Source organism: Gallinula chloropus (assembly GCF_964237585.1).
Source record: "Gallinula chloropus genome assembly, chromosome: 1".
Lineage (NCBI taxonomy): Eukaryota > Metazoa > Chordata > Aves > Gruiformes > Rallidae > Gallinula > Gallinula chloropus.
This window is the reverse complement of record NC_140085.1, coordinates 73715866-73740749: the sequence shown is the minus strand read 5'-3', so window position 1 is coordinate 73740749 and position 24884 is coordinate 73715866. Positions and strand designations below refer to the sequence as shown.

The following is a 24884-nucleotide window of genomic DNA, read 5'->3' as shown; positions in this document are numbered from 1 at the left end:
AGAGATGTGCTGCATGTGCTGAAACCCATTCAGTTTTGCCATTTATTTTGCTGAGAAGAGGACCACCTCCTATGGGGTGCTTATGTGCTAGAGCCTGGCTCCCGGCTGTGAATAACTTTCCCATCATCAGAGTAGGCAGCTCCACTTGATGTGAGCGGCTCCCACTCTCCACTCTTGCCTTTGGAAGGCTTTGCTATATTCCATTTCTGTGGCGAGCCGCTTGCAATTTCCACGGTGGCGGCCTCTAGACCTAGATGAAAGCCCCAAGAGAACCTGTTGGATTTGTCTGGTTTAGGCACTTTGCCTGCCCGGGGATCTCCACCTGCTGGAGTGATTTAATGCCAGGCAGGTCGTTGTGAACGGCGCAGGAAAGCATCTTGTACTCAGTGAAACTAGTGAGAAACTATACTTAGCCGCTGTAGCTATATTTATCTAGATTTTCCAATTTCTGGGGTGTTTTGAACCAATATGAAGCAGCAGCCATCTACATGCTGCACGTTTGAATTGCCGTGCATCTGTCGGGTCACTGAAACTTTCCTTTGACTGCTCTCAAAATAGTCATCGTAGCGACGCTCGCGTTCTGACTGGAGAAGTAAAAAGGGCAACTCTCAGAGCACTTTAAACAATTTCCATCTAACCCGAAAAGGGGTGTGTGTGTGTGTTAAAAGAAGCCCGGGGCTTATCTTTCGCGATTCATTGCAGAATATGATGTCCCAGACGAGGAGAATCCCCAGGCACTTTGTCCTCTCCAGCTACCCCAATGGAGCACCAGAAGAGGAAACCTACAGTAACGCCCGAACAATCCCAGACACCACAGAGCAAATGGAGTTTAATATCAGGTATCACGCTGCATTAATACTCCTTCTGTTCTCCTTCCCCCCCCCCCCAAAATCCAAACCCTCAGACTTTCAAGAAGAGTCTTTGCTAAGCCAAGTAATCATAGTGGATGCTACTGGAAATGGAATAGATGCAAGTGTAGATAACCTGTAGTGCTTAACAGCGACCATGCAAGATTATGCTGCATTAAATGTCTGTTAAGTTTTTGTCCTGCACAGGGGCGCAGATGTGGCTCCTCATTAGAAACCCACCTGTCATAGCGAGCAGCTGAGGAAGCCATTTTTACATAATTCTCTAGGCGCCTCTCACAACAAACTGATAGTGCTGCTTTGGGTTTTTCTTAATCCTGTTACGTACATTTTTTCCAGTTCAGGAGTCAGGGACTGCCTTTCCCCCCGTCTGTGAAAATTCCTTTCTGTGTGGGTTTTTTTGTTGGACTGACCAAGCCAACCCCAAGTTTTTTTAAGCAGATCCCTAGAATTAAGCCCTTAAGCCCACTTACTGTTCAGCAGATCTCATAAACAGATCTCAGCAGAAATACAAGTTGAAATACAAATGTATAGTCACATTATTTTTTTTTTCTACCAGAAGAAAAAAAAAAGAATAACATGATGCCTGCCTAAAAGAAGCTAAATTTAATTGGAAAGTTTCATCAGTAAAGTGCCACCAGTTTTTGTCATTAATGTGTGCCACAGATGTTGTAGTTCTAGGATCTGTGCACCTTGGGACCTCCCTAACAGGTATCGGTCGGGTCATACCCTGGCACCACCTGTTAGCTGGAGCCCCTCACTGCATCGTGGAAACCACTGGAGTAAACCTGTTGGATGCCAACGTCAGGACATAGTTAATATGTAATATTCTGACATGCCTGAAGTGGAAGGTTATTCCACTATTTTGAGTTTGAGACACTCCACCCCCAGAATTCCGTTGCTTTGTGTAAAGAAATTTTGTACCTAAAAAAACCCCAACTTGTTTCTTCAAAAGCACCAAAGATGCAGCTTTTTAAGAAACCATCCGAGCACTTTTATACGCCTATAAATATGGGCCCAAGATGTTGAATCGATGAAACTGTAAATAACAGGGGAAAAACCCCGCCTCACCATGTCGCTGTTACGTGCCCAGCACAGCCCAGCTGGCAGGGGAATAGCTGTGCCTGACGCCTGCCCAGGGCTCGGTAGGGAACTGCTGGTGTGGTGGTTTTCCTCTGTAACGTGCACATCCCCAACGCCTTCGCAGCTCGGCTACCCAGGTTGGCCATCAGCTGGCCCTGATCGGGGATGAATTTAACAGGATGTACCACAGGAAGTTTGAAGACACCCTGCTCCGCCTGGCCCGTGGGTGAGTTACCTTGCTGGCACTGCCAGCCTTCACGTCCTTTTGAAAGACAAGTTAGATGGAGGAACAGCAGTGATTTGTTAGATAAACAGTAACGTTCCTGTGCGCAAAGTGAAGGTAAATAAATATTGCTACTACTGCTGCTTTGTACAGAAGCAAAAAAAACCTAAGATACTGGACCTTGTTTTACATGGAAGAGCTTTATAATGTGAACTGTTCCCACAGACTACAGCTGTTTACAGGCAAAAGGTTAGAGAGTTTCTTGGTATTCAAAATTCCGCTGTAGTTTTCTAGCTTAGACTGTACCTTAAAGCAGAACCGAGCGATGAGAGGTCTGCAGCCTAGTAAGCCTGGTGCTTGGGGGGCTAACATGCTACTGCACGTCAAATAACCCACCTGTGCACCAACAGTAACGTGGCTGGACTGGTCTGAGCTGGCAGGGTCAACTGCAGAGCAACTGACACATAGTAACGTCCTCACCCAAGCTGCGTCATCTGTGTCTGCGCCGCCAGGTACTCACATGCGGTTCTACCTCTCCTCTCCGTGTGTCAGGAAGGGGATGGTTGCATATTGCAGGCTCACAGAGAAAGCAGTTCAATTCCATCTGTGGTCCTGGGTGTAACATACAGCCCTGTAACGTCCAGTGAAGCTGGGTGCACGCTGCAGAGGACGCTGCGCCGGTCCTGTGTCACTGTTCCATGGCATTAGAGATCAGCAGCTCTCGTTGGGTTGTGCTGGTCGAAGTTTGAACCAAGGACAAAGGCACAGGAATGCTGCTCAGGAGCTCTGCTGCATGCCTCCTTGTGTGATCAATTAATTCTGGAGCCGGATTAGCTTTAGCTTTCAAATCCCTCCTGAGTTGCCAGATCTTCTTCCTAAATATTTAGAAAAATATGCATGTAACACTTAGACTTTCAGGAAGGAACATACTGGAGTTTTGGCTTTCTTTTTGTAGTCTTCTAAACCTCAGTATTTGATCTGCCATTTTTTAGAATAAATTTTCTATTCACATGCTCCCCTCCCCCCTTTTTTTTTAATTAGGGTTGCTGTCGGGGTTTTCCAGACACGGAATATTATTAAAAGTGTTATTAGAAGCTTTGGAAATGTTCTGGACAATAACTGGACAAAGAAGATCACTGGTTATGGAAGCTGGGTATGCTCTCTCCCTTTCCTTCCACCTTTTTGATGCCAAATAGGTAACAGCAACACTGAATTCCCCCATGGGCCATGAGTGAAGCTCGTTACGCAGCTCTAGGGTTGGGTTTACGCCTTAGTTTTGTGGCACCTTTTTCCACCCCCTGCTGTTGCCCCATTTTATCTTTTTAGGCTGAAATGTCTCATTCCTAGACAGAATATACCAAACATCTGAGAACAGGCTCAAACAGCTGCCCAGGTCCCACACGGCTCTGGGGGCTCTGTGCAAAGGGAAGGTGTCTCCCACCCTTACAAGGCTCTATGCTAGGGGAGTGCAGCAGGGCCGCTGCTGGCAGCGTTTCACCTGTGTTCAGCCCCAAGAAGAGGAGGATTATTTAGAGGCTAGACATGACTGCCACAGCAGCAGCTGCAGTAGCCACTGGCAAAGCCAGACCCCGACCCACGTGTACTGGCCCCCACTTCACACCCACCTCACACGCAGGGACTCTCGTTAGCTTCTCCAGTCACCTTCTTGCTGCTTTCCTCTTTCTAATGACCGTCCCTCTGCCCCCGGCAGGTTTGCAAGCTTCCTTTCAGGTGCGTCTGCCAGAAGCTGCTGCCTGCAGCCTTGCTGCTTGTTGCCTTTTGGTGGGCGGCGAATTCCGGGCTGCTGAATTGACACAAGAGAATTACCGCAGGAGGTCATTGCTGGACTCTGACCAATGTCGTTAACACCCAGGTGGTGGCAGTTGGTTTGTTTTTTCAAATTCACACCGATAAAAATCTCTTTTATATTTAAAAACCTAGGCTAGTGCTGGGTCACTGCTGTTCCTTACCTTTTTTTAAAAAGAAAAACGTTTAAAATAAGGAGGTTGTTGCTGGATGACTGCCTGACTTGCTAGTTTTGAAATGTGACTCCAGGCGATTAGAAAGTCTGTCTTTTTTGTGTGTGTGTGTGTTTGTTTTAATGCAATATAAAGTCTCTATTTCATATACAACGAGTTTCTTGAAGAGGTTCTGGATGTGGGGAAGATTGAAGGCATGCTGGACATCCTTTAAATTTTAACACTGTAAAAGCAAAATAGTGAAGATTAAAACCGTGATACTTTTTAAAAAATTAAATTGTTGCTTCAAACATTTTGCAGTGTTATCTACTTTATTTTCCAAGATTGCGCTATCACGTTATCAGCAGTATCTTATCTCTTACATTTTTGTTATCCAAGACTACAGGGCAAGCTTGATTTGATTTTTACGTCGTCAAAATCAGTGTATGAACTGACAGCTTATTGTAAAAAGAGTGGTTCAGATGAGCTAGCAAGCAAGCTGGTTGGTTTGGCTTGGTTCCTGAGGGCCACTCAAGCCAAGCTATTGCTTGCCCAGAATTTTTCAGAAATCTACCGCGAGATGTTACGTTCTTCTGCCTCTTTTCGCAGGAAAACTTGGAGTTGCCTAGGGAGAAACCCAAGGATTTGATTGAATTTGGAGTCGGCGGGTCGGGTTGGTTTTTTAATGCCACACGCCTTTTTTTGGAAGGCACATGCTGAGGGGGAAATAGATGACTAAGGGAAACTTGGTCACAGGTTATGGGGTGGAGATGGTGTAGGCATCACCCCTGCATACCCCCCAGGCAGCTCCTAGGACACAGGTGGGTTTCTTCTGTCTGATGACACAGCCCACCTGTACCAGGCCACTGTCTGCTGTCGGGTGCATCCTCCCTGCCCTTTGTTGTTTTTTCACTGCTTGCAGCTACTCTCTCTCAGCGAGAGAAAACGAAAGTGCATCTCTGTGGTTTGGGTATTCCCCTCAGCAGAGGGGATACCTGCTTCCCTGCCCAGTCAGGCGACTACTACGGTTAGCGCGCTTTTGAAACAGGAAAATATAATATTTAATGGCCCAGTGATCGAAGCGCTCAGCTGAGAGGCTGGAGCTCCACGTTCGAGGCCTTGCTTTAGGCCAGATGTGGGATTTGATCCACTCCTTCCTTCAGCGGAGACGAACGCCAAACCCAGTCAAGTTTAAGCAGGTCAGATAAAGTGTTTCTTCCATGGATGGTGCCCAAGTCCTATCACAATCCTAACCGTCCTCAAAAGATTCTTCAAGGGGCGGGAGGAGGAGGAGGAGGAAAGAAAAAGGAGGCCCAACTAGACCATTTCATTCAACTGTTTGATATTAACTGAGTTTGATACACCTTTTATTGACCCAAAATGCTGAGCAAAAAGAAAGCACAGAAAGAAGGTACGTAGAGGGTGATGGCTCCAGCATACCCTGAAAGTTCCAGCAGCAGCAGCCGCCTGTGTTCTAGCGTCACCTTATTTTGTCCTCAAACTGCACCCCCAGCGGAAGGTAAGCGAGTTTCTCCTAGAAAAGCACAATGAGGCCCCCCTAAACCTTGGTCTCAGTCAGAGCAGAGGCCGGCCAGCTGAACTGCTCATGTTACTCAAAGCCAGGGCAAAGTTTCACCAGCGGTTTGACTAATCTGTGTAACTCCATGAGAGAAAATACGTTACAAGTTACTACTTAGCGAAGGCCAGAAGTTCCCATCAAGAGAGTCTGATAAACAAGCTATGCAAGCGTGATAGAAGCACCAGATGTCAAAAAATTGATCCTTCCTGGCTGAACCCCTTGAACACCACAAAATAATCTCAGTTATTTCTAGATAAATGACCTTTACGCACATGGAGGCAACAATAAATGGGAAGACTGACACCCTGCCTGTTCCGCTTGAGAGCTGCGTGGGATGACTCCGCTTTTGCACGCTCTTGCAATCGATAATGTAACGTTCCAGATCACAAGACAGGGGAAGAACAGAGTCCCAAGGACTGTGCTGCTTTTAAACAGCAGCCGAGGGACACACGGAGCGAGCGGCACCCGCAACACGAGTTAGCACAAACCAGAGTACAGCAGCAGCGGCCAGCAGCGGCCACGCTCCCCTCACACCTGCGGGGACGGGCAAAGAAAAGAGCCTCTTGGCAGTTGAGTCTCTGTGCTGTGACTCAGGAGACCCACATCTATTTATTTATTTATTTATTATTTTCACTGCACACTTCCTCATGTGACAGAGCTTACGGCACTTGATTTTTGTTTGTTTTGTTTTGTTTTGTTTTTTCCACATCCTGTTTCTGCTTGTTCCTAGGTGAAGGAACCGCGCCGACTTTTCACGTCTTTAAACACTTCCAGCAGTAGAAAGGATAGATGAGTAAGCATGTAAAAGCAAGACAGGTAACAGTACTAAGAACGGGCACTCTTGGTTACTCTGTGTGCCGCCCTCCGCCTGCAGCCACAGCCCAGTGTTACAACACGAGACAGCCCTTCCGCTCATTCACAGCCATACGCCGGCGTGACGTCGCGCTACAGGGCACTACGGGAAAGCGAGCCCCGAGCGCTCCTGGCACAGAGAGGGGTATAGCCAGCTCCATCACGCTTTTTTAGTCGATACAGACTGCAACATCGACACAGGAGCACCATACCGCTTGGTTTTGAAGATGGGAGCAGCCTCAGCAACACGCGTCTTGCTCAAACGTGGCACAGAACAGCAAACACCCGCGCGGCGGCAACGGCTCCTTCTTGCCGCTGATTAGAACAGGCCCCACAAGAGCGGGACGCTCTCAGGGTACAGGCATCCATCCCTCCAGCACTCAGCACCTGATGAAGGTGCAAAGGTTAGCTGATATTTTACATTTGCAAACAGAGATTTATTTATTGGGTATTTTCTAGCACAGCTCTCCCAAACAGCTTTTATTCCAGGCAAAGTGTGCCACAAAGTGAAATGAAAAAAGAAGTAAATATATATATATATTTAAGGTAAGACTAGAAATTGGAAAAGGGTCTCCAAAATTTCCACAAAAAAGTTAAATAATTTTCACAGGTTGAGAAACTATAAAGCACTATGCTAAAACCAAGATTAGTGCCACCAACATGCCTTGCTCAGTCCCAACCACCATAAAAGCTGTTTTCAAAGTCTCTAACATCACATTTGGGCTTAAAATACGTTGTCAGAATCTTCTAACGCAGCACCTAATTCAATCTTTAATGATACGAACAGGATTTGGTTGAGCTGTTCTAACCATCAAACGATGACTTTGGTCACTGAGTAATTAACCCCTTACCTCTAACACAGGAGCTGTCACTGAGATGATTTTCTTCACAGCAATCCCAGCAGCCCTAGCTGGCAGCCTCTAACAGCCCAGTGATTAAGCTGACAAATTCTCTATTTTACTAATAGTTAATGTTTACACATGCCAAAAGTAGAACTTGGACTGTAAAGGGAGGCTCAGCTGCCAATTTCAGTTCACAAAAGAACCGTTTAATAATACACTCCACTAAGCACTTATAATTGAGGTCAGTGTTTTTTAATTCACATTCCCTTTCAGAAATGTGAAATTCCAAAATGATTAATACTGTAATTGGAATTCAGTCTGCATTTCATCATAAATTACTGGAGACACACACGGTCATTTAAGTAATAGATCCTAGTATTTTTTCCCCTATATACCTGTTGAATACACCATTAAAATACCAAAAATTAAAAAAAAAGGAAGAGATTAAGAGTTTCAGCATCAGCTTCTGGGCGCGCTAGAATACCCACAGTATGACCTCTCCCTGCTTGTCTGTACACAGCTGCCTAGCAAATGCTGTTCCCTCCTCGTTCTGAAGCCTTCAGTACCCCTTACAAGGGCAAACAAAGCAAGAATCCGTTTTCTCTGCACCCGGCCTGCACCGCGTGTCTCTCACAGGCACCACGGCGTAACACGGCCATAATCTATTTTAATCGGCCAAGGGTTGGTTGCAGAGCCCATACTAGTGGACTCGGTACTAAAGCTGACCCAAGTGCCACCTCCAGCATTACAGGCACCAGGGAAGGTGCTTGAGGCAGCGTGTGTTCCTCCCTCCCTCCCAGCCAGCCAGCCAGCCCACGGACCCATCCACCCACAGCCAGTGCCAACAAGGGAACTGGGAAGCTCTTCCCAGGAGGGCTCAGGACAACCTGCTCCTCTCCAGCCCATCTCCAGCTTTCAAAAGACGCACAAGCTGACAACCCCCCCCCTCACACAGTCAAAAAGGTAAAAAGACAAAACACCAGCATCCAGATCCTCCTCCCTGGCACACTGTTACCACAGGGTTCACCCTGCCCACAGGTGACCCTCAAAAGATCTTTCTACAAAGTTTCCAGCGCTGCCGCTTTACGCTCCATCAAGGAAAGTCACCCCAAGGGCCAATTCAGCCTACGCAGCCTCAGAGGGTCAGCCAGGGATGGCTCAAACCCTGCACCTCTGGGGAGGTTGGGAATTTTGGCACGTTCCTTCATTCGGTGAAACATCTCTTCTCCCTTTGGTAACCTGGCGCAATGAACACGGTGGCACCACTTCAGTCCCTGTGCGGGCTACGGGCCGGTAATCATGCACCTCACAGCATCAAAAATACCAAGAAGAACTTTATTTACAGTTTAACCTTAAAAAATCACGTACCCAGTATCACCTGCTGTACCTGGCAGCTGCCTGGCAATACGGACCCAAAGTAAGAGAGTTTCACACAGATGAACGTCCTCCATTGCCAGTCCAGGCAGCCAACAATATCACCCACGTGCCGAGAGCCGTACTAAGCGGATGGCTTCTCTGAACTCTCTGCCCTTGAGCCCAGCACAGAGCCCTCTGCAACCCAGAGTCAGCAGCCTGGTCCTGTGCCCCTGTACCCGTGCAAAGACCCTCACGCCAGGCAGCCAAAGCTACTGACTGCAACTTGAACCCAAAGCCCCAAAAACATTAAAAAAAGAAGAAAAAAAAGCGAAGAAAGGGGAAGTTGCCTGCAGGATTGAGGCCAAACGGGTGGCTAGAGAGCCGCGTTTATTGGCAGTTTTGCAGTCCCGAAACAGATGGAAGAGCCAGACTTTGCTTTCCCCTTCCACACCTGAGGCACACGGGCAAGGCAAACGTTCACTGCAATTATGTGCACAGCGTTCTTTTCATCGTGAGAAGCCGTGAGGGTTTCAGCCTCCCTCTTAAAAGAGTTATTTTCAAATCAGGCAGAAACAACACGAGTTGCCTGGATTGTTCACAAAGAGGTTTCTGAGGTCTCTTACGCTTCCTCATCTTCCAGAGCATCTACATGGTTATACTGCTTCCAGGCCTTCAGATTGCATTTTTTGAGAATGGCTCCCAGTTGGTTCCCCGGCCCCACTTCGTACGTGTACGGGAATTCCGTCCCCTGCTTTCTTTCGTACACAGAATGCATGGTCTGTTCCCACAGAACAGGCGACACCACCTGCCTCACTAACAGCTTCCGGATGTGCGTCGGGTGCATGTACTTCTTGCCGTCGACGTTGGAGTAGACACAGAGCAGCGGCTTCTGAACGTCAGTCGATTTGAGGACTTCAGCCAGCGGCTCTACCGCCGATTCCATGAGCCTGGTATGAAAAGCCCCACTGACCGGCAGCAGTTTTGTGCGCATGAAGCAGTATTTTTGGGCATTCTTCTGCAAAAACTCCAAAGCCTGTAAAAAAGAGAGAGAGAGAGAGAAGTGAGGGTCTTGCACAACAAGCCTTTACTCAGTCACCCCACAAGAACCACCTCGCCAGACTTACCGTGACAAAGGGATTTCCTTCCCCACCCAACAAATGAGCACACATTGGGTGGGGGGAACCCAACCCCATGGATCACATACTTTTGCTTGGACAAACTAAGGCTGTACAGGTTAACTTAAGCAAACGTTTTAAAAAACACCCCCATAATGTTAAATTCAACTAAAGGGAGAGTAACTCTGAAGCAATACCTGCAAGTGTCCTGCAATGACTCTGCTGTCTGGAAACAAATAGTTTGAAATCTCACACACAGGGTTTTCTATACCCAGCGATTCGCAGTGTTTACGGGCTTCCAAGCAGGCAAATTTGTAATTCGCCTCTCGCCGACCGATAACCGAGAGCATTCCGCTCGGGACGGCTTCCGACGCCCTCTGCATGGCTTCGGCGCGCACCTTCACCGCGTACAGCGCTAAGGAGAAAAACAGAGACGCCGGGTAAATAGAAACCCCCGAGGAGACACCGCGAAAAAAGGCGCCTTTGCATCTGCACGCAAAAAAGGGCGGCCGGATTAGTCTCATGAAACATCAATGCCTTTAATGCCGTGTTACGCGCGTCAAAGTGAACAGTGGAAAGGAAAATTTATCCTCTGAAAACGACGAGCGGGAGGGAAGTAGCGGGCACAGGTGATGCTTTGGAAAAAAAGCATGGGGGCGGGCATCCTACTAAGGGGTTCGGCACATTCCCCGGCCACCTTCGGCAAAGCCCAGGGCTCCAGCGAAGACCAACGCTGCGAACTCCCCCACGCTGTACCCCGCCGCCGCCACGCAGCTCTCCACCACCTGCACGGAGACAGAGCCGAGGCCAAACATCAGCCGGCTGGCCCGCGGGGGACGCCCAACAGGCCGCGGCGCCCAGTCCCGCCCCGCGTCCCCACTTCCTCCCCCGGGGGCCGCCAGGCGCCGAGGCCGTGCGGGGTGTGTGGGGGGGTTAAGGAGGGTGAGGCCGTGCGGCAGCCGCCTCGCAGCCGCCCAGGGGGGAAGGGGGACCCGAGGCGAGGCCCGGCCGGGCCTTTCCCGCACCCCCCCTTTCCCCCCCCAGCCGCGGAGCGCCCCTCACTTTAGGCTGCTGGTGGTTGAGCTTCTCCACGGCGGCCAGGGAGGCGACGAACACGGCGGGCTGGCAGTGCTGGGTGCGGTCCAGCTCGTCCCGCGGCCCCTCCAGGCAGAGGGAGAGCAGGTCGTAGCCCAGCACCTTCTCGGCCAGGCGGTACATGTCCCGCACGGCGGGGTACTGCAGCAGCCCGCGGCCCATCCCCACGAACTGGCTGCCCTGCCCGGGGAAGAGCAGCACCGTGCCCTCCCGGGGGGACAGCCGCTCCCGCCTCGCCTCCGCCACCGCGCCCGGCTCCTCGGCCTCCACCGAGCTCTGCAGCAGGTCGCTCAGGCTCGCTGCCCGGTCCCCACCGCCGGGGAGGGAGCTGCCCCACCGCCGCGGTACGCCGCGGAGGCCGACGCGCCCGCTGCAGCCACCAAGCCGCCATGTCGCCGCGGCCCAGCTGCCCATGGCCGCCGCCCGGCCGCCTACGCCACCGCCGCCGCGCCCCGTGTTGCCACGGGAACCGGGCGGCCCTCGCCGACAACGGCCCCCCCGCCGGGCGCCGGAGGGAGGGAAGGGGGAGAGGGAGGGAAGTCGGTCGGCTGGCAGGCCACAACGTTCACCGCCCCGGACTCAGCCCCGCGCCGCTCCTCCCGCGCAGCGCCGGAGATCCCTCCTCGGGGCGGGCCCCGCCGGCGGGAGGAGCCCGGGCGGCGCTGGGGGCGGGTGCCGCCGCCTCACGGCACAGGAGGCGCGACGGGCGGTGGCAGCGCGGGATCGGAGGTAACGCCGGGGCTGTGCCGTGCACCCCTGCCTGCGGGACGGGAACGGAGAGCCCACGGGGGGAGGCGCAGCTCCACGGCAGGACACAGCGGAGGGAGGGGTCCGCGGGCCCCTCACTGCGGGCAGCCCCTGCGTGGGTCCCGGCGGCGGCGGCGGCGCCGCCACAGGGACCCTCCGCGCCCCAGGGAGCCCCTCGTCTCCCCTGGGACCGAGGAGGGCGTCCTGTGCCGAGCCTGGAGCGTCTGGCGACAGCCCCTGCGTGCGCCGGCCAGCCGGTCCCTCATGGGCGGGACGGGGCCAGGCCGCGGGCTCTGGATGGAGACGCCGCCCGGGGACCATCAGCACCCACCGCTGCCGTTCGCCTCTGCTGGCGGGGCCTCGGCCGCACCGCAGCTCCCGGGCGGGCGGGGCTCGGCCAGGCAAAGGCTGTCGGCTCTTCCGTGCCGGCTTCACACGATAGCGCTTTTTTTTTGGGGGAAAGAAAAAGGCGGGGGGGACAGACGGGGGACGCGACACACGCAAGGAAGCTGATTGTTAACTTCTGGTTTTGCCCATGAGCTTTTCAGTCGTTGACAGCTGCCCGGCTGCGTGAGCACAGGGCTTCGCAGCCCCGCCAGACACCCCGCTGCCCGCTGCCCCGGTCTCCCGGCGACCGGCGGCTCTGCCCCCTCACAGGCCGCACGCGTAGCTGTGCGCTCGGGTGGGGACTCCGGGCTGCTGCTGAGGCAGGGGTCGGTCCTGCCGGCCTCGCTGCGATCTGCTGTTGACTGGACACTCCTTTTAGGGTGAAAGAAGGGGCTTGTTTGGGTCTTCGCCTTCTGAATTTCAAAGTAAAATCAGCACGGGACAAGCTTTGGTTTTAGGCATTCGCTAGCAGGGTTATTTAAAGAGAAAGTGAGAGCTGCTGCGCCAGAGCGGCTGTTGTGCAACCGCTTTGCATCACTTCAGGTTATGAAACTGTATCGAGCAGTGAGTCAGACTCCTTCACAGAGCGGTTTAATAAATGAGACCATATGAGTCTCTCAACCTGGGAGAAGGAAAATGGACCAGAAAAGCAAAAAATTCTGCTTGACTTTTTATCTGGGAGGATTCGAAAGGATCCTGGCCAGCAGGTTTTGCTCACTCCTCTCATCTCTGTAAGCAGCCTCCAGGTAAAATACCTGGAAAAGCCAGCAAGCTTCTCAAGTTAGCTGAAATATATGGGCAATAATACAGGATATACGTGACCTACATATGCCTACAGCCCACTCCATGGCTGCCTCTACCTGTACTGTAAGCAATAATACCTCTTGTGCTGAGAGGAGCCACTGGGTGGCAAGTTGTCAGCTGGGCCAACTGAGATAGTACCTCAGTAGTACCCAGTAGCACTACCAATACCCAGAGTAACTGCTGCTCTCACCACATTTAGCTTGTGCGCTGGAGCTTCTAGGCAACTACCAGCTGCCCCACGAGCCCCAACAGCGAGGGACACCCCTTTTGTGCTAGACCACCGGATGATGCTTCACCCTACCCGATGCATGTCAAGGCCCTGGGAAGATTCACAGTTGTGACTTCTGTGTCTGGTGCTTTCAGAGGCAGAGTTTGGGGCAGAGTCCGGTCCCCGCCACCCACCGCAGCAGCACAGGCAGTAACGCTGTGGCTGCGAGCGCACCTCGGCGCTGCCGTTCCATCGGTGCTTTGCTGTCAAGGACGTGGACCACTTGTAAAGTGCTTGGGCTGCACCTGCGGGGACATCTCATGGCCGCCCTGCTGCTGTTAAAACATCCCTCAGATGTGGCGCATCCCCCAGATAAAAAATGTTGAAAGGATACCCGGCAAGCTGCAAAGTCACCCATGCTAGGCAGGAGTTAAAGTAGAAATACCCAAGAGAAATGGGACTCTCGGGTTCACAGATGCAGATGACACTTTCCAAGTGAGGGGACGAAGAAGAAGAACCTGGAGCAGGGGGTTGGATAGATGTTTGGAAGGAAGGCAGTCACAGGGATGTTTGGTCTTCAAAATATGCTATGTGCAGAGGATTTTATACAAACATACGTAGGGAAAATGAGAAGAGATTGAGCAGTAAATGGGAAAGTAAGGCCCTAAATATGATCAAGGGGCTAGAGCACCTCTCCTGTGAAGACAGGCTGCAAGAGTTGGGCTTGTTCAGCCTGGACAAGAGAAGGCTCTGGAGAGACCTAATTGTGGTGTATCAATATGTACAGGTGTCCTACAGAAAAGTGGGAGAGGGACTGTTCACCAGGGAATGCAGTGATAGGACAAGGGTCAATGGCTTCAAGCTGAAAGAGGGCAGGTTTAGGTTAGACAGTAGGAAGAACTTCTTCCCTGCAAAGGTGGTGAGGCCCTGGCACAGGCTGCCCAGAGAAGCTGTGACTGCCCCCTCCCTGGCAGTGCTCAAGGCCAGGCTGGATGGGGCTTTAGGCAACCTGGCAGGCGGTTGGAACTGGATGGGCTTTGAGGTCCCTTCCAACCCAAAGCATTCTACGATTCTATGAAATTACCACCTGGGTTTTGTTCTAGCCTGCATGTCAGTTCCCTGTAATGCTTCAGTAAATCACAGATGTACTTGCACAGCTTGTGCTCTGCCATTTTAAAAGTGTAACCTGGGCAGCGAGATTTATTCTCTCTAAACCTGATAAGTACACCTCATATTATATCCTTAAATAAGCACCATCATTTTTAGATACAAACAGATATTATAAACATATACTATGCATGTATTTGTTAGATATATAGTATTTATGTAATATAGGCTGGTTTAAGTTTCTCTATTGCTTGAGATTAGATAACAAAGATAAGACTGCTTTTTTGTGGTAGCTCTATTCTGTGTCACAGACTGTTGTGACAGAACTTTTCGTGTTGCGGTTTCCTAAGAGTTAAAGCCACAACAGGCATTAATAGTTTATGAATATAAATTAAGCATGCACCCCTTAATTCTGCAGCTCTCTCAGGAAGGAGTCTTTTCCCCAGGGAAAAGCTGCATGCTGCTTCTCAGACCTGGGTAGATACGTACCTGCCTTCAAAAAAATACATGGTAGAGGACAAGAAGGAGAGTATATACCTTGGGGACACCCCCCCCACCACACCTCTGGCCCTTTTACAGCTTTGTCTACCCCAAAACAGCAGGGACTGGAAGCCCCAGAACAGTGGGAGTAATTCAGCCCTGCTGGGAGATTTTCCTTTGTGATTTTAATGCGATAGCTATAATTCAAGCCCCATGTGATGGGGGGAACCAGCAGTAAGTTGCACAAGAAAGGGATTAGTCAGAGGTTTATCACAACAGGGATGTAAGAAAATGCAGTGAAAGTACCCTGCCGGTGTGCCTTTCTTCCTGGGAGTGCCCAGGGAAGGGGGAAGGACCTGCTCGCTTTACAGGGACCTGCTCACAGCAAGTCAGTATTTTAGTTAATATTTTGTTGGGCTGAAGCAAACCAGCTCCCCTGCTGTGATATATTTAGTCCCTTTCACAGCGTACCCCATCCTTTTGTGTGTGTGTGTGTGTGTGCCTAATGCTTTTTCCAAGAAAAAAAGAATTCAGAACAGCTTCTCTGATTTTCTGCATGTTATGCCACCACAGGAAAACAATATGTGCAATAGGACAGAAGCCCATTAGGCAGAAAGTTGCAGTATTGGGGTGCCAGCCCCCCCTTTATTTCGCTTGTTACTTTAGGTAGTTGGAACTACAGTTTGGGGCAACTTGGATGTTTTGAAGACCTAGGAAAAAACAAAATTAACACGTCTGTAAAATAATCTGGCCCCGTACAGCCCTCCCTGCACTTCTGAAACTGCCTGGTCAGACTAGGGCTAGACAGAAACCAGGCAGGAGTGAAGAAAATGTTGCAGGGCAGAGATAAGAGGTAGGAACAGAAATAAACAAGTTCAGCGTGTGGGTGGAGAAAAGATTTCTGGCTCTGGCAGTTCTTAGAGGCAGACACTTGCCCAGCACACTGCAGGTATCACCTACAGACATCCAGGTTTCTTCATCTATGAAAATCAGATTGCAGAAGATCTTACCCTGAAGTAGGGCAGGGATACGACTGGGAAAGTAGTACTTGTTTCTAGGTTGTGTAATACAGATGCAGCTAGAGGGGCTGTGTTAGCAAGCCTGTGCTGCCTAAGTTATCACCAAGGAACTTCAGGATTGTCAGCTATACAGTAAAAGGAAGTCAGGGCTGATAACCCTCTACATACCCTGTGATGGCTTTCAAAAGATGTACTGGGCAGTCTGCAGACACTGCCCAGATCTGCTGCTGCAGAGCTGACCAAACCACTGCTGACTGAGTGCACCGACTCCCCAGTGCAGCCCTGCCTTTTACTCACTCCCTTGCCAAAAACCCACACAGAGCAACCAGGGCAAGACAGACCTGGCTTCTTCCAATCTCAGGTAGTGCTCGTCCCCGAGTTAACTACTGCTTTTTGTGGGAAACTGATGCTGGTGTTTGATTTATTGGGAATTAAAATACAGGACCTCCCACTGCTGACAGACACCTCTGGTCCTACAAGGCTGAGCCTACTGGCACACTCTGGTTGTGCTGCACTGTGTCGTTGCTCATTCTCCTTGGTACTATGCAAGAGAGTATATTGCCACGCTTGGGAAATTCTAAGGAATATAATTGGCATAGTGTATAATTAGTAGTAATAGCAGGCAGTAGGCTGGGACACCAACATTCAAGTCAAGCCAGTATGTTCTGTCTCTTCACTTCCATTTCTTCCCCTTCCCTGTTCACGCACGGCTGCGTGTTCCCCCTTTCTTTGCTTTGTGCCTCCCCCACTTCTGGTTTTCTCCCTTGTCCCTCCAGGATTATTTCAGTGCTCTCCCTCCAGAGCCCTGAGGGACAGACACATAGCTACATCCTTCATTGACTAATGACTGCAGCAGAGCAGTACTTTTCCAGTTTGACAGCGTTTAACACTTTGAGCTTACAGAATGCTTTGAGTCTTTCTTCCCTGGGCAGAAGGCGACAGAACCCCTGCAAAGTCCAGTTTCTTAATACCTGATATTGTTACATCCAGATAAACCATAAACCCCTTTGGGTCCTTGCTTATCACTTAAAAAAAAGAATAAAATTAGCATTTGATAGCCACACTGGAACTGCACAGATGACCAGCACCTCACAGCCTGTGTAAAGAACTAAGCCTAGTGTTCTCTCTCTGCCAGCAAAGCAGGAGCGATGGGGTCAAGAATTAGTTGGATCTTAGTAACTTTAAATTTCTAACAGCCTTTGAGAATTACTTATTTGAAGGCAACCAAAGACAATCATCATACGTGGAGCTCTTGCTCTCATCACACCTTGTTGCTCCTGCACGTAGGAATTCCTTCACATCCCAGTAAAAGCAGAACCTTTCAAGCTGTCAGCAGGGCTGACAAGTAGCGCACACTGCAGCTGGCAGTCTGCTCCCATAGGAAAGTAACAGTACAGATCTAGGTGTAGGAGAACACATTAACTCCTTTGCTCTCTGGTAAACAGCAAGTAGAAACCATTAGGCAGGAAGTATGGCAGCAACGAGCTATGCAGATTTTTTTCCTCCCTTCCTTGTCTCCACCCCGGACCTGACACTATTCCAGCAGACAGGGACTCCAGTTCTCCCACATCTTCTCCCCAACCTTAGCTCTGAATTCTCCCCTGCTTAGTTTTTCTTTAAGTTATTTTTTTGTTCTGTTCTTGACTGTTGTACCACTTGGTCTGCTGCCTTTTTTTGTGCCTTCCTTTCATTGCCCTCCCAGGATTCTCCCCTGCAGCATGCCCACAGCCGCAGCCCACACGCCCTTTCTTGTTTACTCCTTACAGACTTGCTAATCCCACAGGCTTTACCAGTCCCTCCACGCTCTGTTTTGCCTTCAAAATCTTGCTCCTCTTCTGTATCACCAGGAGTTTCCTTGACACTGTGCAACATGGCCTGCAGTCCCAGCCACTGCCTGCCTGGCCAGACCTCTGAATACAGGACAAAATCCATGACCCAAAGAACTCCCTTGCTGGCCAGCCCTATACCTGCTCTCCAAACACAAATCCTCTGTACCAGCAGGACTGCGACAGCGCAGTGTTGTCTGTGTGTCATTTCCTGCCAGTTCAAGCACATCTGTTACAAGCAGGATTTCCTCTTCCCCACTCCCTGCCTCCTCATCCCAGCAGTCATAACTGTGGCAATGAAACTTGTAGGCCAAGACAACAGCCAAATCAACAAGGCACTGTTCTTTGACAAGCCTCTGCAGCACTGGTTGTGCTGGCACTTCATTTGTTATCCCTCTTGGGGCTTCCACAGTTGCTCTCTCCCCGCTGCTGCAGTCTCTCCCATGGTTCCTTCCATCCATCTCCCCATCCTGCCTCACAGATGAACAGGAATTGGGTGTATTTGCCTGCTGTCTATTTGAAAAAGTAAGGCTTTTGGGTTCTGCCCTTTTTTATGGTAGCCCTACTCTGTTTACATTTTAGCCAGCTCAACACAGCTCCTCTGTAGCGTTTGGCTTTTGGCCAGAAAATCTGCAACAAAGCTTGTTCCTGCTCACTTGGCTTACATGTGTAGTGCTGCCTGTGCTCTTAGGTAAAGCAGTGCAGCCTGCCAGCACAAGACATTACTTTGTCTTCCTTCTGTAGGCAAGTTTAATCCAGTACAATTCATGGGCTTGGCAGCTGGAATTGCTGCAACCGACTGAATGCTGCATGGAGCCACCACAGGTGAACTCCCCACTTATCCAGGGAGATCTCCTTCCTTGTTTAGCAAAACATCATTAAATTGTTTATCTTCCCACTGTCCTCCCTGGTGTTTATTTTCCAGGCAGCTTCTGGAGTGTCTGCTACTAATTCACATCACTCTTGCTAGCTCTTGAGCATCCTCAGCACCCTTTGGAAGCTAAAAATGCAATGCAAGGTACACAGTTACCTTGCTTGAGCCAAGGAAAGAGCACACTCCTTTCTTAGCCTTGACTACATTGTTTCATTGAGTGAACACAGGTGTCTTGGGGAATACAGAAATACACCCTTCTGAATGCACCTGGGTTTCTTTTTCCAAGTGCAGTTCACGTAACAGCAAACTGTCTTATTCCTCTGGCAAACTTATGGTGAGGATATTTGTGTAGGTAAAATTTATTAATCTTTGTGTACAATGCTGAGGGGGAAGTAAAAGCTCAGCCACCACCCCCACCCCTCAATGTAGGCCATAGGTTCCTTTCTGGGGGTAAGTATTGTCCAGCCAACCTGGTACAAGATCCATTAATTTCTGCTGCACCCTCTCTCAGGGACAAGCCTTAGGCTGTGGGTCAGATCCCCACACATGCATATGTATATTTTCAAAACCTGCTCAAATTGGGAAATTTGTGTAGCTGCATTTTGAAATTGCTGTGCCAATCACCATGTTTGGATTTGTTTCAGATTCCCTGTCTCAATGGAAGTGGTATCAGCCTGGGCCCCAGCAGTGGGTTTCACGCTCCTGCCCCACGCAGGAGGAGTTTTAGGAAGCAAGATAACAAAAAAGGAAATCCCAGTGTGGTATCAGTCTCTACAGAAGCCATCCTGGTGTCCACCTAACTGGGTGTTTGCTCCTGTTTGGGGAACTCTCTATACATCTATGGGGTATGTTTTTCACATTGCTTATTGTATAATGCTGGACCAGAGAACTACTATTGTATTCCTGTTTGTAAGAGCTGTGTCAAGCTGCCTGTTTAACAGGTAAAAGCCTGTTTTGGGAGTTGTGCGTGGGCTTGACAGGATGTTTTGTATGCACAAGTATCCACATCAAAAGCAGGAGTTTGAAAAGCTGTCATTAGTTTGCTTTCCTTATTCATTCTGTGGGGAAGACCTGCCAAGCTGGCAGTGAGAAAGGAAGGCAGCACTGGGATTTCTTCTCTGTCCTCCAGTAGTTTTAGGAAAAATAAAAGAAAGTGGAAAGACAGGAGAAAAAGGATAGAGCTGTTCTAACAGCTTCAATAAAAGAAACCAGAATCAAATCATACATTCATATATGACCTTTCAAATAAAACTGCCAGGCTGTTAAAGCTGTAAATGTTTCAAGCCATCTACTGTCTCCTTATTTAACTAATTTAAAACACTTGACAGCACAGCAATTACTGTCAAGCAAACAAGGAAGCACCAGGCCAAACGCCATTCCCAGAGGAACCTCCCAATACTGTGTTTGGGCAGCTGTTACTTTTAATAAAATGCAGCAAAAATATTGATGGAGATGGGCTGTCTTGGGAGATTGGGAGGTTTTGATTCTCCTCACAGACCACTCTGGAAGCTGTCCAGGCAGCATTACGTGCTTTCAGCTAACCATGCCACAGAGGAACGGGAGAGCTCGCTGCTCCTGGCGCCTCAGAGACCAGCGCAGCTGCTAAGCAGGAGTGATGCTTTCTCTCCCCCCTGCACTCAGTTGTTACGTGCTGGCTACGTACAGAGATTCAGCACCTTTTTTCCAAGCTATCAGATACACACACACTGTTGGTAATCCAATAGTAATAGTTTTTGGGCTGCAATATGCCTTGTATGGCTCACCCCTCCCACTTCTTCCATCATGACAGCACACACCATCAGTAGTTTGCATGTAGCACTCACTTAACTTACATAATGTTTCAAACAGACCAAGTGTTGCACAAGGCAGCCTGCAGGATGAGCACGTAATGTTATCTTAAATACCATGCCATCTGTTGCAAACTTCAGCTGGGATGCAATGTCTGAAACTGTACCTGAATGCTAAGTTGGTGCTTGCTCTGCCATTCCCTCATTTTGGTTTTATTTCCAGATAAAGCTTTTCAATTTTTATAGCCTCACATACTGCCCCTCCTTTCCCGCCAGCGTTCTTTCTTCTTTCTCCTCTCACAGAGTGGACTTTTTAAAATTGCTCTGTAGTCTTGTACATTCCATGAGTTGGCATTTCAATCAGCTCATCACTGTCCTGTGAATGACAAAAATGCCTTTTATCAGAGAGACAAGAGCCCTGTGGCTTTCCCATGAAGGGCTTCCTTTAACTTGACTGCACAGTTTGTAACCCTCTTCCTGGATTCCTTATAAACCTGGATATCAAGTTAAATATTCTAAAAAATAAATAAATTGTGACAGCTTATCACTTCAGTATCATCAGTACATTCCCTGGTGGATGGCCCCAGTTATGTACTGTACATCTAGGTCATTGAGAAGACTATTTATTACCAGGTCTTCTGTAACCTATCATGTGCAAACACTCCTTGAATGATCATAACATCTCATTCCTGTAGAACATAAGCAAGAAATACTAAAAGGGAGATTTAACAAGCTTTCATGCCTTTCTTAACAGTTAATTTCCTAGCTTATCATGGTCTGAAGTTAGAGTTAGATGTATGAACAACTTCCAAGTCCACAGTGTGGACTGTAAATCACTTAGGAAACTGGGTCCTGATGCTTTTTACAAAGATAAATGGCTACAGTTCTAATGCTTCCCCCCCCGCCCAATTTTGTTTTTCCTTTTCTAATCCTCTCTGCAACTGAACGGCCAAGATACCAAAGCTGCATTGTTCACTCCTTATCAAAGTACTGGCCAAGAAGCAAGCGTGCTAAACAGAAAGAAAATAAAATGCTCCTTGTACAATGTCCAAGTGAAGACAGACCCCGTGCAGTTACTCCTACGGGTGTTGGCTAAAAAAAAAAAATAGATAAGGTTTGCAATTTGCTCTCCATCTTGAGAGGTGAGCCCCCTGCTGTCCAGCGCAGAGTCCAACTGAGGCTCCTCCCAGGGCCGAATCACTGCTCGGGTACTAATTCTGAAACAAGGGTACGATTCCAGGTACTGGTATTTTATCCAGGGAAACGTGCTGTACTCACTTGGAGTGGCTGTGCAGTGATCCGGATTGAAGCCCAGCTCATGTCTAAAGGGAAAGTTAATCCAAAGCAAAATAAATACTCTTAGGTGCTGAACACTCCCCTGTTCTCATCAGGCTCCTTCAGTCCAAAACTAAACCTTACATTAGTCAATCTCCCAAAACCTGAGAATTCCTGTCTTTAGCAGGCTGCATGCTGGGATCCATTCTTCTGTGGTGTTTAGAGGATCTGCTCAAAGTCTTTAAAACATTTTTGGCAGATCTTTCAGTAGTCAGAATCCTGCAGGCAGGAAGGGTGCTGGATGCTCCTTGTGGTTAATTCTTTCCACAGAACTCCTAAAAATCTTTGTTCCTCCCATCTTTGTCCATTTGTTTCTGAGAAGTGACCACAGGGGTCCTCCTGTTCTAACACCATCCAACCCCATACTCACTCCTGTTTTGGGATACCACTCAGTTCCTACTTCTCCTGTGCTCATGTCATCCACTTAAACAGTCAGCGGGTTATAGGTTTGGTTTGGTTTCTCCTAAATTTATTTTTAGGGCACCATCTCCCAGTACCAAAATTAAGAGTTTCTTCACTATTGAGAGACTTACCTTTTACCCTTGCATTTTAAACTTGCTTCCATTTCAACACGGCTTCCTCTCTTAAGGCTGAAATGCAGTAGGTCTTCTGCTACTCTTCCCCTGGAAGCAAGGAGGATCTCTGCCAGGACAGGGGAATTTTCTCTCTCCATGTTCCTGCTTGCATGTCCCTCTGCCAAGGAGTACCTGGATATCTACTTTCCCAAATGAATTTAGACCCCATCACTGAAGCAGTTTCATTTCATTGGCAATGTGTGGTTGCCTTCTAACCCCGGTACTAAATCCACCTTCCATTTGCTTTCCCAGATATGGCTCCTACCTGGTGTGGAAGGAACTGGGTGGCTTCAATGAGAAGTCGGTGGTTCCTCTGGGTCTGTATGCAGGGCAGCTGGCATTGAACTGGGCATGGACTCCAATCTTTTTTGGAGCTCACAAAATAGGATGGGTAAGTGGAAAAGTTTCTTAATCAGAGGGTTTTGCTGTCATTTAGCAAGGTGCTAAGACCAAAGTTTTGTGTCCATCTTTTCTCCCTGAAAATGAGCCCAAGTATAGAATACGGCTGGGAGAAGTTCTCTAAAATTGTATTTAATGCATCCCAGCAGCCACCTGAGAGAATTTACATATCTACAACATACTTCAATGTTTAGATTTCAAGAAGCTCTTTCTGCTACTCCTTGATAAGAGCTTTGTGTGACTGGAAAATGTAAACATTCATGCCTCACTACATTCCTAGGTATCTCTGGCAAACAGCAGTGATAAGAAGCTTATCATAACATTACTCATTAATTGGTGCCCATTTTAGACAAGACACTTTCTGCAGAATGAAGACAAACTCCTTGCCCCCAAAATGAAAATCAATAATGCAAATAATTATTTGCCTGGTTCTCTAAATACATATGAAATGCTGTAATAGTGGAAGACTGCAAGCCATTGTGGATTTGTTAGCACCACATCCCTTCAGGCAGCATCTAGGACATGAAAGACTGGATAAGCTTACTTAGCAAAGTGACTTGCTCAGAGTCATACTGGGTCCATGTCGTACTTCCTGCTGCTAAAGAAAGAGGGTATGGGTGAGGGGGACTTCATTCTTCCTCTCCTGCTCCCAGCTGCAATAAATACCCTTTTCTTGTGGCTGTTGTGTCATCTCATAGAATCACAGAATCATTTTGGTTGGAAAAGACCTTCAAGGTCAAGTCCAACCGTTAACCTGGCACTACCAAGCACACCACTAAAGCACGTCCCTAAGCACCACACCTACACATCTTTTGAATGCCTCCAGGGGTGAGCCAGTTCAACTCATAACTCAGCAGAAGTCTTTTTTTGCTGGCTAGTTTTCCGAGAAGGAATTAACTCAGAGGGATCAAACAAGTACCAGAGCTCCACTGAAAGATTCACACCAAGACTGTCTAGTCAAAAAAATGCAACAAGTAAACCCAGTGTTAACCACCTTCCTGTGTTTCAGGGGTTGGCGACTCTCCTGCTCACCACTGGTGCAGCAACAGCTACCACTGCTTCCTGGTACAACATCCACAAAACAGCAGCTTACTTGATGGTTCCTTACTTAGCTTGGCTAACCATGGCTTCTACGCTCAATTACCGAATCTGGAAGGACAATTGCAACAAGAAACAACCTGAATGAAGAGATTTTAGTCAAGAATTTTCTTTTTCCCTCAGAAGAATTTTCTAAATAAAACTTATGGCCTTAATTTTTAGCTGAACTACTTATAGTATTAGTTTGCTAATTACAAGTTGACAAACCAGTAGTTGTTTAAAACAAATACGCCTTTAATAGGCAAGTCACAAAAGGATGTGCATCTGACCAGGTTTTATAGCAAACTAAAAGATAGCACTGATTGAGAAGTAGTACTTTTCTATATTACAGTATTGTATTTTATGACAACAGCATTTAACTGTTACTAGAACTGCAACTTTGTTACACTGAGAGGAAGAAATCCAGCCATACATGAAGACAGCTTCCAGAAAGCTGCACCTGACAGCAAGAGGCTTGACTGTGGCCCACACTGTTCATGCTGACCACTAGGCACGGTGCTGTAATGCTCCAGCATGTCCCACTACAGCTGCCAGGTATTTGGAGTATTCTTCTCAGAAAGCCTTTACAGCAAGAGCTTCATTCACAATTTGTGCCTTCTCACAATCTAGTGTCAGCTAAATGCATTAAACGACATATAAACTTACCAACCTTGGTCCTTTGGTTTTATTGTTTTCAAGTGGTTTTGGGCAGAGAAACACTAAAGGTAATGGGATGCTATAACCCCAAAGATAGCCCCTCCACCTCTTCTCCTCACCCACTGCAGTGGGGAGGACAATACAGGAAATTCAGAGCACCTGTACAGAAACTGAGAGGGCCCAAATATTCAGCAGCCCCATCCACACACGAGGCATCACCAGCAGCACAGGCCAGACAGCGCTAACACACTCCACACAGACCCTCGGTGTGATGCCGGTTCACCACTAGACCCTGACAGCAGAGCTGGCAGCCAGGCCACAGCTGGGCATGTTGTGCAGCAGGGCTGTACATACATGTAGCTACCAGAGTCTCCTGACTGCACCTTCTCATTTCAGCTGCTCAGAAATCAAAACAAGGGCTTCTCCTCTTCAGAGTCAGGGTAGCTGATAAAGTAAGATCCGAGATACTTTAACTAGTTAATTCCTATAAGGTAAAAACATCTCTCTTGTCTAAAAGCAGCACCACTGTTTTTGCCCACAGCCTGTGGTCCCCCTGCACAAATCTACTCTTTAAAAATGGTTCTTCTGGTTTGCTAAGCATGGCATCACTTTTTCTTTCCTGACAAGGGAGGC

General features: G+C 48.7%; 3 protein-coding genes across 3 annotated transcripts; 2 read left to right on the top strand and 1 right to left on the bottom strand.

Moving 5' to 3' along the window:
* Window positions 1-708: 708 nt before the first annotated feature.
* LOC311205111 (uncharacterized protein) lies at window positions 709-4435 on the top strand (the record flags this gene model as incomplete). The annotated part of the gene is made up of 4 exons (XM_084279402.1): window positions 709-839; window positions 2074-2175; window positions 3214-3325; window positions 3884-4435. The coding sequence occupies 4 exons, from the start codon at window positions 709-711 to the stop codon at window positions 3983-3985; spliced, it is 447 nt and encodes a 148-aa protein (XP_084135528.1). The 3' UTR covers window positions 3986-4435.
* A 4290-nt stretch (window positions 4436-8725) lies between these two features.
* On the bottom strand, window positions 8726-11580 carry MCAT (malonyl-CoA-acyl carrier protein transacylase). The gene is made up of 4 exons (XM_084263393.1): window positions 10937-11580; window positions 10572-10659; window positions 10072-10289; window positions 8726-9792 (listed from the first exon to the last, which is right to left on the bottom strand). Exons 1-4 carry the CDS (start codon window positions 11381-11383, stop codon window positions 9379-9381), a joined length of 1167 nt encoding a protein of 388 aa, XP_084119519.1. The 5' UTR covers window positions 11384-11580; the 3' UTR covers window positions 8726-9378.
* Window positions 11581-11674: 94 nt separating this feature from the next.
* On the top strand, window positions 11675-24253 carry TSPO (translocator protein). Its single transcript, XM_084267703.1, has 4 exons — window positions 11675-11698; window positions 19066-19266; window positions 22371-22509; window positions 23527-24253. Exons 2-4 carry the CDS (start codon window positions 19079-19081, stop codon window positions 23701-23703), a joined length of 504 nt encoding a protein of 167 aa, XP_084123829.1. The 5' UTR covers window positions 11675-11698; window positions 19066-19078; the 3' UTR covers window positions 23704-24253.
* The last annotated feature ends 631 nt before the right edge of the window (window positions 24254-24884 follow it).

Bases quoted from the DNA above. Each gene is read 5' to 3' on its own strand.
- TSPO (XM_084267703.1), top strand. From the start codon at position 19,079: ATGGAAGTGGTATCAGCCTGGGCCCCAGCAGTGGGTTTCACGCTCCTG. The intron at 19,267-22,370 runs GTATGTTTTTCA...TTGCTTTCCCAG, and splicing joins ACTCTCTATACATCTATGGG to ATATGGCTCCTACCTGGTGT. The intron at 22,510-23,526 runs GTAAGTGGAAAA...CCTGTGTTTCAG, and splicing joins GAGCTCACAAAATAGGATGG to GGGTTGGCGACTCTCCTGCT.
- MCAT (XM_084263393.1), bottom strand. From the start codon at position 11,383: ATGGGCAGCTGGGCCGCGGCGACATGGCGGCTTGGTGGCTGCAGCGGG. The intron at 10,660-10,936 runs GTGAGGGGCGCT...GTCTCCGTGCAG, and splicing joins TCAACCACCAGCAGCCTAAA to GTGGTGGAGAGCTGCGTGGC. The intron at 9,793-10,071 runs GTATTGCTTCAG...TCTTTTTTACAG, and splicing joins TCATTGCAGGACACTTGCAG to GCTTTGGAGTTTTTGCAGAA.